Source organism: Triticum aestivum, chromosome 4D, assembly GCF_018294505.1.
Source record: "Triticum aestivum cultivar Chinese Spring chromosome 4D, IWGSC CS RefSeq v2.1, whole genome shotgun sequence".
Classification (NCBI taxonomy): Eukaryota; Viridiplantae; Streptophyta; class Magnoliopsida; order Poales; family Poaceae; genus Triticum; species Triticum aestivum.
The window spans coordinates 533,520-553,706 of record NC_057805.1 but is presented as its reverse complement, the minus strand read 5'-3'; the positions used below and the strand labels follow the sequence as shown (position 1 = coordinate 553,706).

Sequence of the window (20,187 nt, the reverse complement as noted above, 5' to 3'; positions counted from 1 at the left end):
GATATTAACAAATTCCCATCTGCCACATAACCGCGGGCACGGCTCTCGAAAGTTTATACCCTGCAGGGGTGTCCCAAGTTAGCCCATTATAAGCTCTCACGGTCAACGAAGGATAGACCTTCTCCCAGGAAGACCCGATTAGTCTCGGAATCCCGGTTTACAAGACATTTCGACAATGGTAAAACAAGACCAGCAAAGCCGCCCGAATGTGCCGACAAATCCCGATAGGAGCTGCACATATCTCGTTCTCAGGGCACATCGGATGAGCAGTCCGTACAACTAAAACCAGGCCTCAAGTTTCTCCGAGGTGGCGCTGCAAAGGGCTCTAGTTTGGACCAGCACTCAGAGGAACACTGGCCCGGGGGTTTAAATAAAGATGACCCTCGGGCTCGCGAAAACCCAAGGGAAAAGGCTTAGGTGGCAAACGGTAAAACCAAGGTTGGGCCTTGCTGGAGGAGTTTTATTCAAGGCGAACTGTCAAGGGGGTCCCATAAATCACCCAACCGCGTAAGGAACGCAAACTCAAGGAACATAATACCGGTATGACGGAAACTAAGGCGGCAAGAGTGGAACAAAACACCAGGCATAAGGCCGAGCCTTCCACCCTTTACCAAATATATAGATGCATTAATTAAATAAGAGATATTGTGATATGCCAACATATCCATGTTCCAAAATGGAACCAACTTCAACTTCACCTGCAACTAGCAACGCTATAAGAGGGGCTGAGCAAAAGCGGTAACATAGCCAAACAACGGTTTGCTAGGAAAGGTGGGTTAGAGGCTTGACATGGCAATATGGGAGGCATGATATGGCAAGTGGTAGGTAGCGCGGCAAAGCAATAGAGCGACCAACTAGCAAGCAAAGATAGAAGTGATATCGAGGGTATGGTCATCTTGCCTGAAATCCCGCAAGGAAGAAGAACGAGTCCATGAAAAAGACAAACGGATGTAGTCGAACGAATCCTCACAACTCCGGAACGAAACCGAAGGTAACGAGAGAAGCAACCCGGAAAGAAACAAACAACATAGTAAACAACCACCACATACACATGGCATGATGCACAAACAAGTATGATGCATGTCCGATTTAATGAGGCATGGCATGGCAAAATGCAACAAACAATACTACAAATTAAGTGGAGCTCAATATGTAACAAGTTGCATATTGACGAAACACCACATTCAAGTTATTTAGTTCGCTCTTGTTTATGTACCCAACAATATTAAGTGTTATTAAACATGGCAAGGGGTGAAGCATAAGTAAAATAACTATTTAAGCAAGTTAAATGAGGCCAGAAATAACAAACAACAATTCCGGAAAATCCTCATGTCCATATTTTAGATTTGGTACTGTTCTGCCCTAAAACCATATTTTATTGTTGTTAAACAGGAAAATAAATGCACCATGTTATTCTATGCATCTTTCTACCCCATTTACATATAAAGTTTATTTAAATCCGAGTTACGGTTAATTAGTTATGAAATAAATCATTTTAACATGGCATTTAAGCAAATTAAATAAACAGCAAGTTTAAACATTTTAAACCTGGATGAGAGCAGCATATTATGAAACTAGATGAAATTCTAGACATTTTTCATATAAGAAGTATTTTAATCTGATGCACGGTTTATGAGATATTAAATGCATGAACATGCATGGAGGGTTTTTCTGTAAAACATTAAATCCTGGGATAATTGATTAAATCCGTCCAGAGGTAAAAACACTATACGGGCCGAAACTGGCTAGCCCAACAGTGCAGGGGGGGGGGGGCGTCTGCTCACAGTGGGCTGGCAGAGCTGGGTTCGCGCGGATGGGCCGAGGGGAGGCTGGGCCTTGGCGCTGTGGTAAGGCAGCCCACGCAGCAGGGCGACTCGTCAATGGCGCGGGCGAGCGCTCTGCTTGACCAAAACGAAGCAGGCGGCAGCGGGTGAAGCAGGGGACTTGGCGGGCGGCGCAGGCGCAGGGCTTGATGCAGGACGGCGACGCTGGAACTTGGGGCTCCGGCAGCGCCGGGAACACGAAGACGGGTGGATCCGGTCAGCTGGCGCCGGATCCGGGCAAACGGCAGCGCGGACGGAGGAGCTTGGGCGCGGCGGACGAGGAGCCTCTCAGGCGACGGCTCTGTTACAGAGGAGACAGTGGGAGTCCGGTCAGAGGGGGAGATAGGAAGGAGGGGACGGAGAGGAGGTACGGCGACCTGCTGGTGGTGGGGAACCCTGGCGACGACGAACTGCAGAAGACGGGCCTCGTAGCGCTGGAGCTCAAGGAGAGGGGCATCTCCTCGAGGAGGAGGAAGAAGCAGGGCGCGGCGGTGGTCCTGGAGGTCGCTGTCGAGAAAGGGGCATGTCAAAAGGTCGACGAAGACAAGCGAGGAGCGGCAACTACGAACGATTGCAGTTTTTACAAACAATGACGGCAACGAGTGCCGATGCAATGCGGATGATGCCATAATGAAATGCAACAAACAAATAAAACACACGACGACAACGAAAAACATGGAAGGCGTCTGAAGCGTCGGTCTTGGGGCGTTACATCTGCCTCCCTCCACCCACCATCCTCTAGTCTCCCGGGTGAAAGCCCTAACCTCGGTGGGTGGCAGTGACGCCCGAGGGCACCGTTCTTCCTCCTTGGAGGCATTAGCTAGGTCTACTTTCCTCCACCCACCATCCTCTAGCCTCCTGGGTGAAAGCCCTAACCTCGGTGGGCGGCGGCGACGCCCGAGGGCACCGTTCTTCCTCCTTGGAGGCATTAGTCAGGTCTGCTTTCCTCCACCCACCATCCCCTAGCCTCCCGGGTGAAAGCCCTAACCTTGGTGGGCGGCGGCGACGCCCGAGGGCACCGTTCTTCCTCCTTGTAGGCGTTGGTCAGGTCTGCCTTCCTCCACTCACCATCCTCTAGCCTCTCGGATGAAAGCCCTAACCTCGGTGGGCGGCAGCGACGCCCGAGGGCACCGTTCTTCTCCCTTGGAGGCATGAGTCAGGTCTGCCTTCCTCCACCCACCATCCTCTAGCCTCCTGTGTGAAAGCCCTAACCTCGGTGGGCGGCGGCGATGCCCAAGGGCACCGTTCTTCCTCCTTGGATGCATTAGTCAGGTCTGCTTTCCTCCACCCACCATCCTCTAGCCTCCCGGGTGAAAGCCCTAACCTCGGTGGGTGGCCGCGACGCCCGAGGGCACCGTTCTTCCTCCTTGGAGGCGTTAGTCAGGTCTGCCTCCCTCCACCCACCATCCTCTAACCTCCCGGGTGAAACCCTAACCTCGGTGGGCGGTGGCGATGCCCGAGGGCACCGTTCTTCCTCCTTGGAGGCATTAGTCAGGTCTGCCTCCCTCCGCCCACCATCCTCTAGCCTCCCGGGTGAAAGCCCTAACCTCGGTGGTCGGCGACGCCCGAGGGCACCGTTCTTCGTCCTTGGAGGCATTAGTCAGGTCTGCCTCCTTCCACCTACCATCCTCTACCCCCCGGTTGAAAGTCCTAACCTCGGTGGGCAGCGGCAACGCCCGTGGGCACCGTTCTTCCTCCTTGGAGGCATTGGTCAGGTCTACCCCGCTACACCCACCATCCTCTAGCCTCCCGGGTAAAGCCCTAACCTCGGTGGGCGGCGGCGACGCCCGAGGGAACCATTGTTCCTCCTTGGAGGCATTAGTCAGGTCTGACTCCCTCCACCCACCATCATCTAGCCTCCCGCGTGAAAGCCCTAACTTTGGTGGGCGGTGGCGACGCGTGAGGGCACCGTTCTTCCTCCTTGGAGGCATCAGTCAGGTCTGCCTACCTCCACCCACCATCCTCTAGCCTCCCGGGTGAAAGCCCTAACCTCGGTGGGCGGCGGCGATGCCCGAGGGCACCGTTCTTCCTCCTTGGAGGCGTTGGCAGGTCTGCCTCCCTCCACCCACCATCCTCTAGCCTCCCGGGTGAAAGCCCTAACCTCGATGGCCGGCGGCGACGCCCGAGGGCACCGTTCTTCCTCCTTGGAGGCATTGGTCAGGTCTGCCTCCCTCCACCCACCATCCTCTAGCCTCCCGGGTGAAAGCCCTAACCTCGGTGGGCGGAGGCGACGCCCGAGGGCACCGTTCTTCCTTCTTGGAGGCGTTGGTCAGGTCTGCCTCCCTCCACCCACCATCCTCTAGCCTCTCGAGTGAAAGCCCTAACCTCGGTGGGCGGTGGCGGCGCTCTCGGCGTCGTTCTCCTTCTTGAAGGCGCCGCCTTTGGGAGCTGTTCGGTTGGTGTGCATTCGGCGGCGGCAGTGGTGTGTCCTCTTCGTCCAAGCTTGATGTTATCCCTCCTCTACGACTGGGCCATGGGAAATTTTGTTTGAGAGAAGCATTGGCGGCTCGTCGGGAGTGCGTGGATCCTCTCTATGTGGCCATCCTCCGGCGGCAACCATTCTTGTTCTAGGTGGAACATTCTATCTTCTGACGGTGCAGCGCCTATCGAGCTAGGCGAGGAGGTTGTGGTCTTCTTCGGAGATGGAATTGGATGGTTGTGCCATGCCGGGGTCCATAGCTGTTTGGTGACCATACTCCCTGTTGATGCCAGTCACCCCCTTCTCCTCCGTGCCAGCATGGTCCTAGTTCCCTGGTGCTTCGTTCTCAGAGGGCCTCCATGGCTTCAACTGCATGTTTCTCCGATTTATCCTCTAGCTTGTAGCATTTGAGGCTAGTTAGATGCTTTCCAACGTCTATGTATCTTGTCGTGTTGTATTTCTTTTCTTTGGTTACTTGTGATCTGTAATCCTTGCCGGTTGATGGCTTTGTTAATTCAAAGTCGGGCTAGGCTCGAGCCCATCTCGGGCTTGGTTGATGCCTTTTCTCTAAAAATGTGGACTCATTCGGAGCCTGTAGACAATCGGTAATCCACGTAGTTCATGTAACCCGGGCATCTTACCATTGAACTCCTCATGATATCCTCTTCGCCTCCACATGCCCTCACCATTCTGAATATCTCTCCCCGCACCAACTCCTTGGTATTTGTTGATATCACATGTGATCTAGAGAAGTTGAAGAGGTGCAACTTGTGCCACAAGCCTTTTCATCCAAAGTTCCAAACACAAACAGCCATGCTGTGCTTCTGCCTAGACTCTCATGTTGGTGCTCCTTGCCATTTCTTGACAAGATCAGCGACTTAGGCTGCCCAATGGAACCTTACCATCTTCTGCTTCTTTCTGTTGCCTTGACATGTTGTCGAACAGATACGATTATGCTGTGAAGCCGATCCCATCTTCTAGCACGCAAGAAAGCACATGTCCATGTTGATCCCATTATCCCCAACAATGCTACCATCTCTAGCTAGGACAAAAGCCCCGGCTATTAGGATGTATGTCACAGTGGCATCAACTCTGCTCAAGTCATTCATCTTCCCGGCGCTTGATTGAAACATAAAGAAGGTGGTGATGGTGGCAACTAATGAGAAGGCACCGATGAAGCATCCGCACCACGAGTGGATCGCCGCTGCCTTAGTGTACATGGCGTCATGCATCATGGAGAGCCGCATTTCAAGTCAACCATGTTTTGATGGTAGGTATCATATCTTTTCATTACTTTGTGATCTGGTTCAAACTTACTTGTTTTGCAGTGTTGTAACATTAGCACGAGGAGCAAAATCATAGAAAACAAAAAAGAAAAGAAAGACCAATTTTGCACTTAGGTTGCTCGGCCCACCAACTCAATATATAATTTAATGGTGCCCATAATAGCATATAGTGTTTATTGCTAACAAATCCCACATATTTGCGCACACACATCAATACTATAATTTAATCACATGCATCCACATCGGTTCTTGTTTTTTTGTTGATTGGTTTGGAAGGGCTTATCACGCTTGCCGCACGATTACACATCAGTTCTTGTTTGCAACAAGTCGGCGACGAAACTCTCCAAGAGCCATAATAGGGAATAAGTTCCGGTAGTTGGGATAGTTGAAGTAGAAGGCAGAGTTGGCGCATCCAGCGTGCTCCTGTCACCAAAATGACAGCCATAATTTTCAGTTTATTAACAGCTAACAAACGTAAATCTTGCACTCACTTGTGGTACGCCCTCCATCCAGCTTAGTAAACCATGCCTGATTTTTTAGGTCATCAATTTGACTAGTGAAATATGTGCTATATGTAATTAGGAAACATATGTCTAGAAACTTCATTCAACGACGAATCCAATGATATATTTTTGATGACATATAAGAGCATGTGTAATGTCACATGTTCTAAGAAATAGGTAGAACCGAGTTCTATGAACACCAAATTCATTCTAATGTAGAACTTCCCTTAGCATCTACTTTTGGGCCCACATGTCAGAATATAGCATTTTTTCACCATATTTATTCTATCTTGGGCCCCAGTTATGGTCAACTCTCTTTTAGAGCCTGTTTGGGATTGCTCTGTTCCTTAAAATTCAGCTCCGCTCTAAAAAACACGAGCCAAACGGGATAGCTCCATGATATGCCGCTCCGCAAAAAAACTAGAATCCAGGCTACAACTTTCGTTTTTTTATGAAGCTATTCAGGGGGTGCTCCAAAATACTCTGGAAACTGGAGTTGGGTGGAAATTACCCACCACTGCCACCAGTAAGTGGATACCCCTTTGTTTCTCACCCCTCATCCAATCAAATAGTTCCGTTTCATCAAATTTCTCATTCTTGAAGCTGGAGCTAGATGGAAGCCAAACATTCTCTTTGGTAGTGCTGCAACTTCTGTATGAAACTGCTCCAAAGTAAATTTGGTGGACTGAAACTGATTTTGGTGGAGCAGAGTAGTCCCAAACAAGCCCTTAGAATTTGGTTCTACTACTGAGTCAATGGTGGAGCTACCAAAATATTGTTGGGCAGGCCAGAGTGAAAAATACTCGTAACTTTTTACTTCCAAGGCCCAATTTCACCTTCCCTATTCAATGATTTGGCCCAAGTTTGGGCAGGCCACGACCTAATTTTGGTTCAACTAAGCTCCACTGTTGCTAAAAAAACACTAAGCTCCACATCCACACGTGCCACTACAAGAGAGATCTCCTACTTGGCGCCTTTGGCGCCAGCTAAGATAACAGTCGCTTGCCTGGGAGTATATGGCCCAGCCCAGCTGTGTTTTGTTTTAGGGCCTGTCTAGATGTCCACTATATTTGTGGTCTATTTTTTTGTCCTAACTTTTTTTTGTTCCTTGTTGCTGTGTTATTTGTGGGAGCTTAGATGTGACATCCTTAGAAAACATCTAGATGTGAATTAGACAAAGTGTTTGTTTTAAATCGCTTAACTAGTGGACTTGCGACTGCTGACCACGGAGAGTTGACCATTTACTTTTCAAAAAAGATAAAATTTCACAGATTTGAAAGAAAAAGTTCATGACATTTGGACAAAATTCACATATTTGAGAAAAGTTCATGAATTTGGAAAACATTCAAGACTTGGAAAGTTTGTAACATAATAAAAATTCACAAAAAACAAAAACAATTCGTGATTGTTTTAAACAAAGTTCATAAATTTTTTCATAATTTTAAAAAGTTCACAAAATTCGAAAAAATTCACAAATTTTCGAAAAAGTTCACGGATTAGGAAAAAGATCAAAATTATTTTGAAAAATTCAAATTTGTGAAAATTCACGAATTTGATAAAAATGAAAAATGAAAAAACAAGTAAAAAGAAAAAGAAAAGGAAAACAAAATGAGAAAACCGGCAAAACCCATGCTGGGGAAAAACCTGAAGAAAATCCGCCCTGAAAAACCGTCAGAACATTCATGAGAAACAATGAAAAAAGACCTACATGGGCCGGCCCATTTTCATACACAGTGTTGTGGAGGGGTTGTGCGCTGGTTTACAGAAAGCACTCTATTTGACGCTTAAGGCGCCATAGGAGTTGCATCAACCAAAGTAGGTTTTGTTTTAGCAGTATCAACCAAACTAGGTGCTAAGCCATTGTAGCACGCATGTGCTAACATTTTTTTAATAAAAAAAACCTAGTTTGGTTGATGCTAAAAGTTCTTAGCTCCATGCCCTAACACACATTTCATTAGTGAAAAACTGAAAATGAAGACCCTGAAACCCATGCTCGTCCTACATACCCGGATAGAAGGAGTAAGAGCTAATAACTAGACATCCCCCCGAAAAAAAGAGAGTTAATAACTAGACTGAAAACTTGCCTGCTGTGGAAACTCGCCCGTTTCTAGCTGCATGCTCATCAATACTTGTGCTGCACGATACAGTGGCACCGGGTCTATTTCAGCCTGATGAAAATATGAATCCACCTTGTGAGATAATAATGCAATTGTTCTAACAATATTTTCATAGTTATGTGAAATAATTTCATAACAAGTGAGTGATGGCATATCAAGGGAGGGAAACATGAACATACCTGCCCACCATAAATTAAACCTAGCATTGCCCAAGCAGTCTCCACTGTATGAGGAGTGCCGCTGTCCACATACTCCTGTTAAATTTTGTTGTGCAAAACAAATAAGTGTATATCTAATGGAGTAAGTTCCCTATTTGTTGTCATAATTTTGATTTATGACACCTCATCTGCTTACATAGCGCATACATGGCAGCCTAGGTGGCAACAATTTTGGGGAAAACATTATCCAAAAAGTTAAAACGAGTGTCATTAAAGAGAAAAATGGGGTGAAAAGCGTCATTATTTTTAAATGGGGTCACTAATGTCACAGTAAGAATTTTAAGTAGTATCATTTACTATAATAATACAAATTCAAGAAATCATGGTGGGTATAGATCACGATTAAATGGTTTACCTCTGTATAGTTAGAAAGATGGTTAATATCCATTGCAAGTAATAATCCAAAATTAAGACATCTGGGTAGGTATAGAACACAATTAAATGGCCTACCTCCGTATAATTAGAGAGATAGCTTTCTCCCCATCCACCGGTACTTTGTTGCTTTGACAAGAGGAACTTGCATGCTTTCCTGATAGAAGAACTATTGTAGTAATTTCTTCCGGCAGCGCCTAATCCTTTAACTGCGAACATGGTTCCATACGTGAAACAAATACCCCAACTGCCATACCTACATGATAAAATAAATAATGATAATTTTGAAGTGATTTTCCCTCGACATATTTAACAGCATACGGTAGCTCTTTAAATAAATGGCACAGTAATGCTTACCATGAACCATCCTTCAACTGTTTTCCCTCGACATATTTAACAGCATTTTTTATACAGTTGCCTACCTCTTCGCTGCGGTACTGTGGGTACAGCTCTTTAAATAATACCATACCATCAATCACCGATGCCGTGCATTCAGAAGTTCTACCAATTGTTTTGCAAAAGTTTACTTGAGCAAAGAGGAAAATATAAGCAGCTATAACTTTCATCAAATCAAAGAGTACTTACGGATGATCGATGACAATGTTCTTAAAGCTCTCAGAAGGATTTAGAAGCTATATATTTTCAAACCAAATAAAGGTTAGTACTCAAGAATATGAATAATTTTCAAAATAATATAACAAGGAGGTCATGAAAACAAAATATTCTGTTTTTTCCTGTTACGCCTCTACTTATTTGGTAAAATAGTTGACCATGATTCATGATGTTAATCAACTACTTATTTGGTAAAAAACGCCAATGTAGATTTACTTAGTAAGTGTTGTACTGTTACGTATAGAGAAAACCAGAGTATTAAGAAAATGTGTATAAGTTCCATAGCCGGGACTAATTCAATAACTGGTAGAAGCAAATGTTGCTTGCCTTCGTAATGATGCAACTTTTGGTGAAGCGAAGGCTACCATTGTAGCATCTATGAGTTACTTTTTGTGTACAACTTTTGGGCCTCTTTTGGTTCATAGGATAGACATTTTATAGAAATAGAAAAATCATAGGAAGTGAGATGACATGCATCTTAATTCCTGGTGCATAGGATAAGAATTTTTCTAGTAAGTCTAGGCTAATGTTTTTTCCCTCCAAAACGTGAAGGATTGATTCCTATCCTACATAGGAATAGGAATCCATTCCTACAAACCAAAAGGCTTTAAAGGAATTTTTCCTTTGCAAATCCTATCCTATAGAATTCCTATATTGATGCTCCCCTCTCCACGTGTTGGTAAAGGTAAATCCTCTCTCCACGTGGGAACCTTGTGCTTCCTTATTTTATTTAGATTAGTGCGGATGCAAGCTTTATCACCCGACAATGGTACATGCAGCGTTGGAATTGTTGTTCGTGGTTCCCAGGGGAGTTGCTTTTACTGCCTTTGGACTTCCTCCAGAGATGTGCAAGTGGTGAGGAGGCCTGTCTACCGGGCATGTATATTATTGTGGTTATTATGGAGACTGATGGCTTTTATGTGTATCATTTTCCACCTGATGCTAACTGAGACAGTTCGGCTTTTATGTACATCTGAACAAGGAGACCCTTGGTGTTATGAGTTTTCTACTAAATTTTAAATTGGAAAAACATAAGAGAGAGGTGAATATGGTGGCTCATGAGTTGTTGAATTTTGCTATTCTTGTGAATCTAATGGGTTATTAGTGGGTGGTGTTCTGTCTGTATGACGAGTGTTATTGAGAGTGATTGTAACATTACTTTATTCATATATGATGTGATTTAAAAAAAAGGTTTGCATGACCTTTTATGTAAATGTTGGAAATATATAAGAGGACAATTTCCTATGCTAGAGAAATTATTACTTTTGGCTCAATGTTAGCAAACATTGCATACTCGAATGTTAGTTTTTCTAGAACTTGTTGTATTTCAAACTAAAATTTATGGATAAGATACAGTGCAATAAACTAACCGCATCCCTGTCCCCTAGTTGTTCAATTGATCATAGTACAAGGCAAAATACTTACCTCTACCCAGGTGGCTGTTCTTCTACGTTCATATGTACAAATAGAACCATCTTTGTTCTTTAATCATGAAAGATGAAAGCGAGCATCAGTTAGTTGGCATTCAACAAGTACTGAAGGACCAAAAGTTATTTGGGCCCGAAGAATAATAGATTGACCATATCATACTTTTAATCAAGATTTTTTTTGTTAAAACATTAATGTTTTAATTCCTTTGCAAGGTGTGGCAAAATTTATGCATACATAGGGAAAGTTAGAAATTGTCAAATCCCTTGGAAAATACCATCTTCTTTCTTATGATAACTATCCATGTTATCAAGAGATGGCTCAAAAGACAACAATTCAACGTTACAAAACTGCCCATATGGATTTCTCTCATGAGCACTTAATTTGCACCAGTTTCTGTTGCTTAGATGGAACTATTCGTGCTTACCTTTTGTAGCTCATGTTTATATTATCTCATATGTTGGTCACCAAAAAAATATTATCTCATATGGATTTTCTAAAGAATACTGTACTAAATTTTTAGTAAAACCTGGCGACGCCTTTGTGATCTGCATGGAGATATGTGCCAATGTTTCTTCTTCATTGCCAACTACGATCGTAGGGTTCAAATTTGATCAAATCATATAGAGGGATCTTTGGAGGTGGCTGTACGGTGTGAGTAGTGAGTTTGGATCAGTGATGTGATGTAGTTGGTAGTAGCAGCAAGAGGACTTTGGTTCCTCACTCAAATAAGGGGCTGGTAACAAACTAACAATCATCTTATGTAGTGATTCATTTTCCTGTGGGGTTGGTGGGACAAGGTAATGTTGGATGCATACCAAATATCGTTATACAATCTTATATATAAAATACATGGTACCACAGTTTTCAACAGGATGAGAGGACATTCACCAATGTAACCTGATGCCCATTGACTTAGATTAAGGTGGTCATACCATCAAAGATAGGAGAAAGTCAATGGCATCGTACAACCTCTCTTCTTCTATTGGATCTCCAACAAGATTGGCAGAAATATTTGATAATGACAACAATGTCTACAAGAACGATATTATCTTCTTTGAGCTCACAAGTCCAATACCATTCAATTATCATTTCTAATATCACTGAGTAAATATTATTGTACCAAAGGTCATCGGTAACGTATACTACCTTAAGAGTTTCAGCAGTACCATCAGATATAGGCCAACCATTGTCTATAGTTGAAAGGGTCCATGAACCTTTCGATCTATGGCGATAAAATCTTTCATAATCTGGGAGGTTTCTAAGAACCTTCAAGAACAAGAAAAAGTATGTTAGGTCTGTTTTCAAGTATTTTAATGTAAAGACTAAGGAGAATAATGAACCTGTGACTTTTTCATAAAATCATGAGCCTTTTTTATTGTTGGGCCAAACTCATTGATAAGATTTGTTGAACACATTGCTTGAACTATGAATGGTGTCTCCCAATTCTGGCAACCATCATATATCTGTTTTGATATAATACCATAAGTTTTCTTGCCAACATGACATATGGGATTATCTGCATTCCATGAAAGAAATCATCTCGTTCTAAAATTTAAAAACATGTGTGCATGCAATAGAACTTTAAATTAATGGCATTGAAGCATGCGGGATGAGCATGCATAAAAACTACGTAAAAGCAAATGTGGAAAATAAACTTTTCAAGTTTTCATTCCATGAACATGAACTAATAAATGACTTTACATGCCTCACAGGCGTGTGGAATGTGTAATCGATGCAATAGTGGAACCATTCCGGTAGGTCTGCTTCTCACACATCAAAAATCTAATATAAAGTGTCCACTTCTCATATGATAAAATCTTTTCTAAATAGAAAGTTGATTGTAGGCATAATTTTGGTTGATATTCCAGTTGTGCAGTAAAACATTTTTGCACGAAATGCAGTAAAACCTTTTTGACTTTAGTTTTTCCTCAATGGTGATGAGTGTAGTGTATGTCTGAACCATGCCTATTATGACATTGATGTTTGAGACAAAAGAATTCCACATAATAAAAATTTAGTGATCACCCAACTATGGACACAACCATTTTTAGTACTTCCACAACATACGGTATACTAATACCTTAGCTTTCATTCCATCCTCTGCAATCCACAAATAATCATAAACCCTTGGAAGATGTTTCTTGAATGCATCTGAATTTGGATTTTCGACCCAGCAACAAATCATATTCAGTGCCTAATTAATAGCCAACAAGATGTCAACTGATTTACTCGAAACACTCCATATTTAGCATAATATAAGCACTTACGAAGTTACCTTGTCCACGGGACAAATGGTTATGTATTCAGTTGTTTCATTGTTATAATGAATTTGTTCCATAAGCTTACTCAATGCTCTTCCTCTTAGCTTGTTTGTTGGCCACCAATTTAACATTGGCTCCACAAACTTTTTAAGACAAACAAGTACAATATTTCGTACCTGTGAGCGGGGATTGTGAAGGTCCTCCTGTAAAGAAGAAAACTAACTTACATAATCTAGATATTTAATATTTACAACATATTACTTTGCATAGTAGAGGAAGTGACCACAAATTCTTCATGGTTTAGTCTGGTGAACATATAGCTTTTCGATGGGAGGCGATTTATGGCACACCCGTCCGGGGGCACACGAATTTGTGGTCGTCTGATCGCCTCGTGATTCACAAATTGGTTGCTATTTGCATGTGCTTTAGGCCTTAATTACCTTAGATGGGGTCCATGCATGCAACTTTCCGCAACTTTTGGTAGCTCCACCCATCCCACATCCCATGCTTATTGTTTTGACTTTCAAATTTGAACCTATTATATCTTTTGTACCGGAAGTGCAATTTATATTTTGTTTGCATATTTGTGTTCCTTGTGACAAGGGCTTTGAAATAATACCACTTTTGAATATGTTTGACAAGTTTTAAAACTTCACCAAGTACCAACTACTAAACTTAATAGGAACGAATGATAAATTAGTAAGTTTCAGAAACTTAAGCTTAAACCCTAAACCATAAACCTTAAAAGCAAATGGAACTTGGTGAAACTCGGCAAAAACTTGATATTATGACTACCAAGTTTTAATATTTGAAACTTGATTAAAAAATAAGTTGTCAAAATGTTTTTAAGAGTGGTCTTGTTTGGAAGTCCATGCCACAAGGAACATGAATATGCAAATGAAACATAAATCGGACTTTCGGTTCTAAAGTTATAGTAGACTGAAATTTTAAGAAGACATGAAAAAGCATGAAAGGTGGGGTGGATGGCACATGAAACTCTGGCAAAAGTTACCAGAAGCATGCATGGATGAACCCCGTCCTACAATAATCAAAGGCCATAAGGCCAAACAAGTTTAGAAATTCTAAAGCAATCCGACGGCCCCATGCATGTGTGCCCCTATGAGTTTCTAGGTTTTTGATGAGACATATAGGTCTTCCAATGCACTACAACATTACATCAATTCCACATCCCGTCTGGAAAAAAATCAACTTTGTGTGGGACACTTGTCCTCATGCAGAGTTTATTCTAGAAATGGCTAGTCCACGTGCGACATGTTTTAAGACCCTCGGAATTTTATCCCTAGTTTTTGGTACGTGTATTAATCCTTGTCCCAGATTTTTTTAATCTCTTACCAAAAGGATACCCAAAATTTTCCATGATCAATGAAAAACATTAACCATGTATACTTCTCCTGATATCCAAAGGTATCATAACTTTAGTATTTATGGCAGCAACAAACCTCGGCACAACAATTAGACACCTTTCCCCAATCAATATTGCTGTAAGGTGTGTTGTAGAGCTCCTCTCGTAGTGCCGTTATAGTTGGAGTAATGAGCCCAACAAATTTCTTCCCATAAAGATATGCCATTGACATGTATACTAATCGACAAAAGCACCAAAATCGTCCTATGAATAAAGAAAGTAACTTCTGTAAGAAATTTAGAATATATATCTATGGCGACAATGGGAGAATGTTATACCGATATCTCTATAAACACACTTGTAATAAGGCACATCGCAAAATGTTTTAACAAAAATCGCATATATGGATGTTTTTTCAGGGAAATGCAATGCCTGCAAAAATAATGTTTCCCTACTTTTAATAAAAAATGGTAGTGTGCATCATGACGACTAACAGGCCGTGAGTTTAACCTCCTTTTCTAAAAAAAAACAATGTGTGCAAATATCGCCTATGAAGGGGTAGCGGAAGGGCCCAAGAATGTGGGCACGCCGTCTTGGCTCTGGAAGTATTTTCTCATAGGATGAATAGTAAATTCAGACAAATGGCAAACAAGATTAAAAAATTCTGATTTTTTTATACATGATCATGTTAGTGTCCAAAACGTCGCTGCCTATATTCATGCGATACGGAGCGGTAGCGTTTCATCAGTAAATGAGCAAAATTCGATGGTATAGAAATGCGAAAATTTGGCATTCAACTTTGTTTTTTGCACAGGTCAAAATGTTTGGGATTTGCCCCTAAACATTTGGAGATAGGATTTCTACATTAACATGCACATGTCTAACAAAAAAATGTTTCTTTTTTACATTTGCAAAAACATTTGTGGCACACATTAGCATGCTCCCTAGATCCGAATTGGATATCCACAAGAATGTCTTTTTTTTTTGCAAAGATCCTCTATGCACAATGTGGACCAGTCTGGCTGCCTCAGCAGCTAGTCATGTGGGTTCTTCCTTGGTGGTTTGCTTGTTTGTGGGTTAGGACCAAACATGTAAGGGCGGAATAATATCTCGTTAATGTGCTTGGTGGGTTAATTGACATTGTTCAAAATTTCTCAGGGCATTGTCAAGATACATATCAACATTTATAAAGATAAATTATGACAAGTGTAAATTTGACAAACTCATTAGGGCTCAGCTAATTATTAGATCGATAAGATAAGCAAGTTTACCGAACTTAGTGCAAGTTGAAATAATGTTGGAATGCTAAAAAAATGGCTATACTGTTGCACTATGGTTCACGGCACATGGATCAACTTGATATTCTATCTTAGGTCCACGGATGGAACATGCACCTGGATGGATTGGAAGGAAGTGTGGAAGCAACCACAACTCAGGAATGATTGGATTATTGCCCGACCAATCATAGACACCAAGTATCTGCCATCACGTTACATAGAAGAATTAATAGCTTAAATACACACTAGTTCAGTCAATAGTATTTTCTTTATGTGCTTGATAATGCTTATGAATAGTACTAGAATGTAAGACTCTTGTTTTATGGTGATTCTTATTTCACCTACTTAGGAAGGAAACAATAAAAATGTGGTAATGTAGCTTATTAAAGTTTCCTGATCATTGTCATCAGTTATTATAGAGAATGATTGTCTGTCATGTTTCTTATGATGCATACCGAGAGAAATATCTTTCCCCATTGTGGTACTGCAGTTGCGCTTCCATGAGATAAAATCCAAGCACGCGCTTTGATTAACACATCATTATCGTTGTCTAGTGTCTCGCCAACAAGCAGCCGTAAGGCTGCATAATTTAAACATGATCCAAGCATGTTACTAGGTCCCCAAATATGTGTTCCCCAACCGCCATCCTCGTTCTGCACAAGTCATATATAATACTTTTATGAAATTAGTTTCATTGTTGTATTCTGGTGAAATTGCAAGGTGTAATTTGCATACCTGATGATTGTAAATGTGGCGGCATATCTCGTGTTGATGTTCTGATGATAGGACCATGTTAAGTGATCGAGTAACATATAAAGAGAATATCTGCAAGGCAATATATAGCGTGTTGTGTGTAGGAAAATAAAATAAAATAAAATAAGGATACATCTTGTTTATGAGAGTGAAGTTAACAAAATTCTTACAAGCATGGGCATAATGAACAAAATTCCACTCAAGTCACCAGGCCAATGCCCATCATGTGCTTGCAGAGCAGAATATTGATTTAGAGCTCGCCTCAATGAAGTCGTTATCATTTTCTCCGTGACTTGTGCACCCTTTTCAGTCCTCGTGCAGGTTGTTGCCGTCCCTTTTGCAAACTGGAATCCGGCCAATTAATACGCATATGCTACTAAAGTATAGTGTTTTAAATGATATATTTTTCTTTACAGAGGGAGTACTAGCTACTTTATGTAACTTCGTTACAAGACATTTTTAAAGTCTATGACCGTGTTAAAAGACGTCCGATGACAGTGTCAAAAAACGTTATACATTAAGACGTAGTACTAACTATTTTGTGGTATGGTGTAGACAAAAGGCAAAAAATGATGGACGGAACAAACAATATACACCTATATACCAATATAAAAAGACCCAAATGGGCAGATTCAAACCATCTCGACCGTCAAATCATGTTATCTAGCGGTTCAAATCGCTCCAATGTTGAACACCAAACACGTTTAACACTCTAATTACCCACCACTGCCATTGGTTATAAACACGTTTTGACTCAACGCTATCCCTTCAAATCTGCCATGTAATTAATATCCTATCATTCCCGCGAAAAAGTAGTTGATATCTTACCAAATACCAACATGCAACAAATATATCTTACCTAATATAACGCGCAACTAATACCCTATCTAATATAAACGTGCATTGCACGTACATTATCACTAGTAAATAACAAAGATGAAAAGGATAAACTACCTGCAACCGTAGGAGGAGGTCCTGGGACTCCCTCTTGTGGGAGCGGTGCTTGGTGAAGTCCTCACGAAGCCTCTCAACCTCCGCGCGTTCCTCCGGCGAGCCGGCGTCGCGATCGAACTCCCAGACCTGCCTACCCAGGAAGCCGTTGGCCGACTGCAGCCACGGCCCGCCGCTAGCCTGGCCGGCGATCTTTAACCTCCACATCACGCACGTACACTAGCTAGGTAATTTTTCTATTTTGTCTTTCTTTCCATCCTCCCTTCCTTCCTAGACTTGCTTGCTGCTACCATTTGTGTGTTCTTTATATAGGATAGGAATCCAGACGGACGACCTTTCTGCATTTCTTTTCTTTTCTTTTCCTTTTTTCGGAGGAACGTGATCAATTATTATTTATTTAATGTTTCAGCATGAGCTGTATACTAGTATAGTACTGCATGTGCCAGTGTTAGGGCAGTCCCATTAATAAGGCATGCACGTATTTTTGTCTTCCTTAGCAGTTGGCAGTGCCCTTAGGTATCTCCAACGGTGACTCATTCAGCCAGGACGGTGAAGACATGTTTTACCGTACAACACATTACCTCGTCCGTCCGCGCAGCGGTCCAGACGTCCTTTTCCCCATGAAGCGGAAGCAAACTAGTGGAGTCAGGGCGCTTGTCCGGACCTCTGCCACGCAGCCACACCTTGGACCCACACAAAATCCTCTTCCTCGCCTGCATCCTTTTACCGTTCGAAGTGGTTAGCGCCACTCTAGAGCGTCAGCGCCGCATTCATGCCGGTTCAGAGCGGACGCCACCTCTTACTGGAGCCAACATTAAAGCGACGTGCCGGTCAAGAGCGCCACTCACGCCGCTTCCCGGTGCACGCACCTTCTCTGCGTATTCAAATGGCACCCGTCCGTCTACCTCCTCACTAAACATGTGTGGTTGTTGAGGAATCTACTCCATCGCCCGCATGGGAACACCACCCGTCCGTCCGTCTTCCTGGCCGATATTAGAAACCTCGCTGATGGTGTCCTATACTAGGGGTGCTAGCCACATTGGTTGGTAGCCATATGGGTTGAGCCCAGAACCCCTCTTGAAGATAAACCAGTGGGCCTCATTCTTCAGGCCTAGGAGAGCCAAGATGGGAAATTCCGAAGACTTGGCATGTACTCCAAAGATTTAGAAGTCATCTTTACCACTTTTGACCTTAGATGCAACAGACCTATGTAAACCCTAGGCGCTTCCTGTTATATATAGAAACCAAAGGGTGAGGGCCGTAGACGACACAAGTCATACACATATGATCTCACGGCAGATCGCCTGTACTCTGTACCCCTTCAAAATCCATACAATCAAAGCATGACATAGGGTATTACCTCTTCGAGAGGGCCCGAACCTGGGTAATTCCCATGTCCCTATTGTTGGGGGACGTAGTATTTCAAAAAAATTGCCTACGATCACGCAAGATCTATCTAGGAGAAGCATAGCAACGAGCGGGGAGAGTGTGTCCACGTACCCTCGTAGACCAAAAGCGGAAGCGTTTAATAACGCGGTTGATGTAGTCGAACGTCTTCGCGATCCAACCGATCAAGTACCGAACGCATGGCACCTCCGCGCTCTGCACACGTTCAGCTCGGTGACGTCCCTCGAACTCTTGATCCAGCTGAGGCCGAGGAAGAGTTCCGTCAGCATGACGGCGTGGTGATGGTGATGATGAAGTTACCGGCGCAGGGCTTCGCCTAAGCACTACGACGATATGACCGAGGTGTAAAACTGTGGAAGGGGCACCGAACACGGCTAAGAGATTATCTATTGTGCTTTGGGGTGCCCCCTTGGCCACGTATATAAAGGAGGGAGGAGGAGGAGGCCGGCCTAGGAGGGGCGCGCCTATAGTGGGAGTCCAATTAGGATTCCCAATCCTAGTTGGAGTCTCCCCTTCCTTTTCCAAGAGGGGAGAGAGGGAAGGAGTAGGAGAGGGAGAAGGAAAGAGAGGGGGGCGCCGCCCCCTCCCTAGTCCAATTCGGACTTGCCATGGGGGGCGTGCGGCCACCCCTTGAGGCCCTTCTCTCCTTTCCCGTATGGCCCATTAAGGCCCACTACTTCCCCCGGCGAATTCCCGTAACTCTCTGGTACTCCGAAAAATACCCGAATCACTCAGAACCTTTCAGATATCCTAATATAGCCTTCCAATATATCGATCTTTACCTCTCGACCATTTCGAGACTCCTCGTCATGTTCGTGATCTCATCCGGGACTCCGAACAAACTTCGTTCATCAAATCACATAAACTCATAATACAAATCGCCATTGAACGTTAAGCGTGCGGACCCTACGGGTTCGAGAACTATGTAGACATGACCGAGACACATCTCTGGTCAATAACCAATAGCGGAACTTGGATGCTCATATTGGCTCCTACATATTCTTCGAAGATCTTTATCGGTCAAACTGCATAACAACATACGTTGTTCCCTTTGTCATCGGTATGTTACTTGCCCGAGATTCGATCGTCGGTATCCACATACCTAGTTCAATCTCGTTACCGGCAGGTCTCTTTACTCATTCCGTAATGCATCATCCCGTAACTACCTCATTAGTCACATTGCTTGCAAGGCTTATAGTGATGTGCATTACCGAGAGGGCCCAGAGATACCTCTCCGATACTCGGAGTGACAAATCCTAATCTCGATCTATGCCAACTCAACAAACACCTTCGGAGACACCTGTAGAGCATCTTTATAGTCACCCAGTTACATTGTGACGTTTGATAGCACATAAGGTGTTCCTTCAGTATTCGGGAGTTGCATAATCTCATAG

General features: G+C 43.2%; 1 protein-coding gene across 2 annotated transcripts; it reads right to left on the bottom strand.

Annotated features, from left to right (window-relative positions):
* Window positions 1-5,585: 5,585 nt before the first annotated feature.
* Window positions 5,586-17,646, bottom strand: LOC123095544 (achilleol B synthase). Of its 2 annotated transcripts, XM_044517039.1 has the most exons (18): window positions 17,390-17,646; window positions 16,606-16,779; window positions 16,418-16,507; window positions 16,138-16,335; window positions 15,800-15,884; window positions 14,503-14,669; window positions 13,057-13,245; window positions 12,862-12,975; window positions 12,122-12,244; window positions 11,928-12,047; window positions 11,714-11,812; window positions 10,776-10,832; window positions 9,324-9,370; window positions 9,096-9,239; window positions 8,817-8,994; window positions 8,328-8,402; window positions 8,116-8,199; window positions 5,615-5,951 (listed from the first exon to the last, which is right to left on the bottom strand). In XM_044517039.1, exons 1-18 carry the CDS (start codon window positions 17,591-17,593, stop codon window positions 5,835-5,837), a joined length of 2,265 nt encoding a protein of 754 aa, XP_044372974.1. In that variant the 5' UTR covers window positions 17,594-17,646; the 3' UTR covers window positions 5,615-5,834. The 2 variants fall into 2 exon arrangements, with proteins under 2 accessions (XP_044372975.1, XP_044372974.1); XM_044517040.1 differs by lacking the exon at window positions 11,714-11,812 and having other exon boundaries at window positions 5,586-5,951.
* Between the last annotated feature and the right edge of the window lie 2,541 nt (window positions 17,647-20,187).